Below are 7,673 nucleotides of genomic sequence, written 5' to 3'. Positions count from 1 at the left end.
TTCTCTGCCTCCCGCCTGTACCGCTGTCGGTCCACCTCGTCTCCGATGGCCTTAGGGCCATGGGAACACGTGGATCCTGGCCCTTTTCGATGGGAGGGCTTCGAGTTTCTGTCCTTATCAGGAAAATGAGACAGTGGGCTCCCTGTAGATGGAATAAAGTTCTCTCCGCCTAGCCTTCGTTCTGGTTGTGCGTTTAGCATCGTCGGTGGGTGTATGAATGTGTGTCTCCCGAGCGCCCACTTCTCCCACGCCACCGCCACACCCAGTAAAAAATACAAAAACCACTCGGCCGGTAATTTCCTCAAGTCCTCCCGCGCCACTGCCGCTGAATTCTGTCTCCTTGGTCGATGATGGCAGTGGCACGAGCCCGATTCAATCTGACTTGGCCGTGCGCCAGCAGCACCGACAGCTCCATTACGACCACGCCAATCATCCAGAGCAGCAGCAGCACCGAGTAGGATCTCTTGATCACCATGCCAAGCTCATGAGAGCGGCTGGAGGCCGGAGAAGAACCACCATGTAATGTAAATCAAAGTGACGAATAAAACCTGCCCGAACTCTGCCCTTCAAACCATTGATGGAATGTCCAACTCTGCCACAAAAGAGGACTGAAAACGGCGATCCTCGAGTTTGCAAACATCGAAATCGCACAGATCACGTCCAAGCCAAGGCGGCATCGCGGGGCCAGACCTGGCCACCGAATCCTCAGAGACGGCAAGAGAGGCCAGGGAGAAGAAAAACACCAAGATGGGCCACTTGGACGGGAGAAATGAGCAGGAGATACAATGCAACGAGTGCATCAGAGTAATCTGGAACAACCATCACATAAACGATAGCTAGGCATGCAGCGGTATCAGAGTAATCTGCAACCGTGCAGCAGTATGTGTATTACAGACAGCCGCATTGCAAGTCCGCAGCCAGCAAAAGATAAGATATCATATGGACTGATCGATCCAGATCGTTCGCTTTTCTTTCTTCCGCCGGAGGAAAGAAAAGGCGACCTCGCCGCCAGGAGTCTTCCCCGCTGCCGCCGTCGGGCGGCTTCCCTCCACCGTCGGCCTCGGTTGTCGGTGCTGAGGGGTATCACCGGATCCACGCGTGTGGATCGTTTTTTCTCTCGTAGATTAGGATTTTAGGCCGTTTATCGTCTTGGCTTCGGCTGCGGCAATGGCGGCGTTGAATAAATTTTTTTCGGATCCTACTTCAACGAGGCGACCGGTCCTATGGTTCGGGATGGATTTGAAAATCAGTATGTTCAAACAAAGATGGCGTGGCGGCGACGACATCCTTGTGGTGGACCTGTATCCTCAGGCTCCGCCGTTGCGACGACGTTTGCTCCAGCGCCGGCGCGGAGTTTGGGAGGTAGTTCAGGAGTGGATGCAGATTGTGGTATGCATCGGCGACATCTGGAAGATGGTGAATCGTGTGCTGGGTTCGCGGTTTGTGGATGGCAGATGTGGTTTTCTCCTCCGGCGTTCTAGTCGTGTGGGGGTGCCAGATCTGAAGTTCGATGGCGTGTCCAGGGTATTGCCCCGGTCTGATTCGTTCAACGGTAATGATTTTGCCTTTGGTGAGCCACCTTGAAGGTTCGCAAAGCTGCATATCAGCGATGGAGCCGCTACGAGCTCGGGTGTGAAAGTGATCCGTCATTTTTTCCTTTGGTGGCTGCTGTGGTGGTTCCAAAGGCAGGTGACGGGCGTTGGTGTCATGTTCAAAGGTTTCTTCAATCTTGATTGTAATTTTACTTCTTGATTGTTGTTCCTTGCTAGCTTTCTGCTATCTTTTCAGTTTTGCCAGGTCGGTTACATGACTTGTACTATGGTATTTATGATTTAAATAAGACACGTATTACCATGCAAAAAAAAGATAAGATATCATGAATAATGAACCAACAAAAGAATTTGAGATCCACTCAAAATGCTGCCCTTGCTAGAAGTCCCAAGGCAGTTCTAGTCTTGTGAGATAGACAGTATTTCGTAGTATGGCCAGCGCCGCGAAACAAACACCCGTGTAACCTATTCTAGGCTGTATCATCCGCCCAACGTACGAGAAAACAATCCGATCTTCTGCTTAGTTGGTCCAGTGCGCACTACTTTATTTCTCTCCCAGGAATGAGGCGTGGCGAAACAATCACTCCACGCTAGCTATGTCCAGAGCACCCACCAAAGAGCATCTCTCCAGGTGAGCTCCTCACTTCTCCTGAGCCGGAGGTGGCGCCGATGTAGGCATCGGCGTCGGCACTGGTGTAGGCTTTGGCTTTGGTGTCGGCGTTGTACGGGGCTTGCATGTCCTGCAGTCAGCTGGTGGTGGTGGAGCTGCCGTGTTGTCTGCGACCATCACCCTCATTGTTTGGTGCTTCCCATCTTCGGTGCGAACGTCAAGGATGGCGTGCATTATGAGTATCTCCCAGTCGCTGCGCTGTAGAAACCGAAACCATGATTCCTCTGCGAGGAAACAGATGATGCGAGATAAATATGAATCAGGTTGTCCTGGTAAATCAAAATGCACGACGAATAAACATATAATAGAAATATATTTGTGACAACACAGCACAGCGGACAAGCTGGACAGGCACTTGAATACCAAGTTGGCCCTAGTCAAGTCGTCATCGACCTCTACCTCCACTGCACCATGTCATGCGCTGTGGAATAAAATTTATTTCTTGTAAATGTCAAATTAACTTCGTTAACAGAACTTAATTCAATGTTCAAAGATCAAATCATATGCTCCTATTTTGTACCTAAAATCATATCCTCTTTCCAACATAGATCTACCCACTGTGTAGTGGAATTCACAAACAAGAAAACTAGACATACTTACTACTACTAATTATAATGAAACAAAAAGGTTAGCCTGTCATTCTTACAGCGACAACTGAAGGTCAACTAAAGCCATTAATAGTTCAGGCAGTTTAATAACAGTGAAAAAGCAAGCAACAGACTAAACTAAATATGCATGAATGTGTCCTGTAATAGGCCAATTATAGTAAAACCCCTTATATAAATATGCTTCTACGAGCTAACCTGCTACATTCCACTACAATCTAGCCCATCTAAACAAAGCCACAAACAAAGCTACCTGGTACTTTGGGCACAAGTCCAGCCCACTGCACCTTTGGTCTATATAACAAAATCAGCCAAAAACTTTTTTGATACTAAATCTGTTTTTAAGAATTCTTTTGTAGCACTGTTAAGAGTGTCCACAAAAAAGATCCATGAGGTTGAACCAACTGTGTAAATACTTGTTCACAATTGGCTTGCCAGAACCCAAAACAGATAGTCAATCCAGTCCAAACCCATCCAATCTACTACTAACATAGTTGGTATTCCTCTACACTAACAAGCAAAATAATTGACCTCACAGTGGGGATAATTGATGAAACATTATGGTGTTAACTTAATATACCATTTCAGAAATGTTATACAGCATGAAGAACCATAACACATGTAAAACAATAGTGACAAAATAATTGAATTACATGCATAATAACTGAATTACTCGTGTGTTCTGTTTCGCCATAACAGGGCCCAATGGCCAGAAAGATCATAGCAGGCAAATTTAACAACACATGCCAAAAGACATCTCGACCTATTCCCATCGAATGCTATAGCTTGAAATTATAATGCTACCTGGACACTAATGGCTCAAGTCATATCACCAACTGATCTGACACTAATATAGATATTGCTATTTTAGCTCTACATTTAAAATTTTACCAAAAATGTTCAAGGCAGTTAAGAATAAACAGTTAGTACTACCTACAGGTAGGGATGCAGGGCGGCACCCGATCTGCCCTGTTCCGTAGTTAAAACAGATCAGCTTAGGTGTGCATTTGTTTAGCGGTGTGGTTGAGTTTGAACTAATTCCTACTTTTGAGTTGAAGCAACCGACACTGAAAAATAAATCCCCCATCTGTGATGCTAGAACAACCGATAATACTAAAGCAAAGATGAGGGTTGAATACATTTTTAAGGCAAGGACCCCCCTCCCACTTCATGAGATATACATGTTTACATTGTTGGTAACAAACCCAGCACGAGGGTCACGTACCATAGACTGGATAGGACAAGAACTATGATGTACAGTACATTGTAGCAATAAACATTATGTCTGACCATTGTTGTTGCCTACTTAGCGAGGTGATCTAAAGGGAAAATGGGTCTTAAACAGAACTACTTATATGGCAACTAAACTACTATACTCTATAGTAACTCATCCACAATAGTCACATACCAACAGCATTCAAAGTTATCCAGCAAGACTAGGCACGTTCATGGCGTCATACCATAAAACAGATATCCCACATCAATCATGTGGTTTCACTTGAGAGGTCCACAGGTAGGTAATGCTACATTTCCACGTTTCTTGCGCAAACCATATATCAGAGATATACCCAAGGGACGAGTTGGTGAAACCACAACATAGGTAGAGCATATCGACTTCATAATGCCAACAATGTGCCTTGCCTTGCTGTAGCTTGTGAGTGCCACCCATATTCAGTATTTTGATCACTACTTCAGTTAAGTTGTCATACAAGTTTCCATTCCTGTTTTAGTCTCATATTTGATTTAGCAGTACTACCATCTTTATCACAATAATATAGCTGCTCATTAAGAAGACCACTAGAGAGACTAGGTATGGAAATTTGGGAACAGATAATATAATTTAAGCTATTTCATTCTACAGCCTACATCTGTCCTAAACTGTTATGTACTTATGTATGTATAAGCATGATGTGCAGTTGTTGACTTTGCCCAATAGTTGATCTTTATGGCCATTGGCCGTTGTTGCATTTTGCTCCAGTACGATGATAGTTTACTGTAACTGTACTGTTCTTGTCACTATCAAATGCATAGCCGAAAGTCCAATCACGCTTCATTCATTTATGAAATCAGAAATAATTTGTTAGTGTTGAAACAATCAAGGGCAACAAGGGTAGAAGTTGAGTTTCATTCTTTCTTTTACATTTTAAAAGGATTGTGAGAATACTGATGTTGCATAGTGAGCACCAGGCTCAACCTCAAACCCTATGCTTAGCTTGCTCAACTTTACTTTGAACCATGTAACTTTTGTGAGCAAATATCAGAATCTAGGTATGTCATTCTGCAGTCTACCGTTGCAACAATTGCTATATCTATGATAACTGCTGGCAAAGATTTATCTGAATCAGGCTTCATTCATTTATGAAATGAGACACAAAATTTTGATGTCAAGTTGTCAACCGGCACACACCTCCCAAGCGAACAGCCTTGAACTTGAGAAGCCCGTCGCCTTGGGGCCCCGACACAGGGAAAGTGCAGGAGACGGAGCGCCTCGCGCGGTTCACGGCGATGGACGCGCTGTACCAGGGACCCCGCGTGATGGGCTCGCCGATCGCGCTCGCTACCTGCTGGTTCTTGGTAGCCTTCTCCATTGCCTGGCTGCAACAACAACAGGAGCAGCAAAAGCAGTTAGCCCTGGCCCCTCATCTCCAGTTATCCATCCCCTGTTCTTTGTAAATAACAAAAGAAGGCAAATTTGAGTACAAATCAACATCAGCAGCAAGAGCACGCATACTACATTGAAATCAAAACTACAAACAGGATACGAATACGTGGAAACGAATGCTAACAGGTAAACGAATCGGCGCAAAGTTGTGATCTTGGGCGCATCTGGGTTCCACGTCCGGTCAACACAGCCAGAAATTACAGGGAGATGAGCGACGGTGGGGGAGTGGGCGGGGGTGTTGGACCTGGAGCAGGAGAGGAAGACGGAGAGGTCGCTGAAGGCGCTGGCGGCGACGGCGCCGGTGAGCCCCAGCAGCGAGAGCGCGACCGCGCGACGGGCCCACGCTGCGGCCCCCTCGTCCGACGGCGGGGGCGGAGGAGGTGGAGGCACAGGGGCCTTGGGTTGCGGCTGGGCGGAGAGGCGCCGGAGGAGGAGCGGAGAGGGGGTGGAGGCGGCGTGGCGGCGAGCCGCCAACATTTTCGTCGGCGGCGGCGGCGGCGGGGGAGGAAGGGGGGAGGGAGAGAGAGACCCTACAAGCCTAGTTCCACTGCACCCACTGGCTGCCTTGTGGGCCCTTTCGTTCTTATGATTTTTCATGTGGTCTAGTGGCTGCCACGTGGGCCCCACTTTTTAGGGGGACGTGGGCCCTTTCTGACCCGTCATTTCTTTCTCCAGAAGAAAATACTCCCTCTTAATCAAAATATAAGAAGACCTACAAAAATCAAAATATAAGAAGTGTTTTTATACTCCCTTTGTATCAAAAAACGACTTATATTTTGATAGAGAGGGAGTAGTATAATTGCCTTGTAGCGGAGTATCTCCTGAGCTCAAATTTTTTTAGTGAACTCGGAAAATGTTTTTGTGCTTGCCAAATTTCATTCAAAAAGAACATCTATGGAAGTCGTGGCAAAAAGAAAAAAAAAGCAAAATCGGTGCTGCAAAAATGTTATTTTTGAAATCATTTGGAGTGCTGATTTTTTTCACGACTTCCATGAATGTCATCTAGTGATGAAATTTGGCAAGTATATAAAAAATCAAAGTTTGTCAGAAAAAATCAGGTTTTTTATTTTTATTTTGTTTTATTGTTCATACCGAGCTAAATGACCTCGGCAGTAGAAGAGGAATTTTTGCGTTCCTTGCATCTAATGAAACAGAACCTAAAAACCAGAACGTTTTATGAGTATTCTCCTCAAAATAAAAAAATGTTAAATCAAATTTAAAAAATAATCTCTCCTGTCTTTGGGTGAGGGTCGGGTTTATTAATTTTGTTACCTTTAGCAAACTACTAATATATCCACTGTATTTTTCAGTTATACATGGACAATGACAAGTTGGGCTTATCACGAACCAAACTGTGATTGAATGGTTAGGAGAACAGTAGTATCCCCAGCCCAACAGAGTTAAAGTCCTAGACTTACTAGTTGCATTTTTCTCGATTTATTTCAGGTCTTTCGGCAATGTGCCTCAATGGAAGGAGACGGACTCATAGAGATAGGTGTGCGTGCGTGCGTTCATAGGAGTAATTGCATGTGTCTTATTATGCGTCTGAATCTGTACCGCATTAAAAAAACAAGGTTGACCTATCCATTAGTGGGTCAAAGAATTTTCTTTTCTTAGGGGTTGTGGTTGTTGGGGAACGTAGTAATTTCAAAAATTTCCTACGCACACGCAAGATCATGGTGATGCATAGCAACGAGAGGGGAGAGTGTTGTCTACGTACCCTCGTAGACCGAAGCGGAAGCGTTGACGCAACATAGAGGAAGTAGTCGTACGTCTTCCCGATCCGACCGATCCAAGCACCGTTACTCCGGCACCTCCGAGTTCTTGGCACACGTTCAGCTCGATGACGATCCCCGGGCTCCGATCCAGCAAAGCATCGGGGAGGACTTCCGTCAGCACGACGGTGTGGTGACGATCTTGATGTTCTACCGTCGCAGGGCTTCGCCTAAGCACTGCTACAATATGACCGAGGTGGAATATGGTGGAGGGGGGCACCGCACACGGCTAAGGAACGACCATGAAGATCAACTTGTGTGTCTATGAGGTGCCCCCTGCCCCCGTATATAAAGGAGTGGAGGAGGGGAGGGCCGGCTCTCTCTATGGCGCGCCCTAGGGGAGTCCTACTCCCACCGGGAGTAGGATTCCCCCTTTCCTAGTCCAACTAGGAGTCCTTCCATGTAGTAGGA

General features: G+C 46.0%; 1 protein-coding gene across 1 annotated transcript; it reads right to left on the bottom strand.

Annotated features, from left to right (window-relative positions):
- Positions 1 to 1,848: 1,848 nt before the first annotated feature.
- On the bottom strand, positions 1,849 to 6,036 carry LOC123186948 (cAMP-specific 3',5'-cyclic phosphodiesterase 4D). Its single transcript, XM_044598679.1, has 3 exons — positions 5,732 to 6,036; positions 5,233 to 5,420; positions 1,849 to 2,444 (listed from the first exon to the last, which is right to left on the bottom strand). Exons 1-3 carry the CDS (start codon positions 5,962 to 5,964, stop codon positions 2,191 to 2,193), a joined length of 675 nt encoding a protein of 224 aa, XP_044454614.1. The 5' UTR covers positions 5,965 to 6,036; the 3' UTR covers positions 1,849 to 2,190.
- Between the last annotated feature and the right edge of the window lie 1,637 nt (positions 6,037 to 7,673).

This window comes from Triticum aestivum, chromosome 2A (genome assembly GCF_018294505.1).
Source record: "Triticum aestivum cultivar Chinese Spring chromosome 2A, IWGSC CS RefSeq v2.1, whole genome shotgun sequence".
NCBI classification, from domain to species: domain Eukaryota; kingdom Viridiplantae; phylum Streptophyta; class Magnoliopsida; order Poales; family Poaceae; genus Triticum; species Triticum aestivum.
This window is presented reverse-complemented; position numbering and strand designations above follow the sequence as displayed.

Coding starts and splice junctions, on each gene's coding strand:
- LOC123186948 (XM_044598679.1), bottom strand. CDS start 5,964: ATGTTGGCGGCTCGCCGCCACGCCGCCTCCACCCCCTCTCCGCTCCTC. Junction 5,421..5,731: donor GTCTTCCTCTCCTGCTCCAG/GTCCAACACCCC, acceptor TTGTTGTTGCAG/CCAGGCAATGGAGAAGGCTA. Junction 2,445..5,232: donor CAAGGCTGTTCGCTTGGGAG/GTGTGTGCCGGT, acceptor GTTTCCTCGCAG/AGGAATCATGGTTTCGGTTT.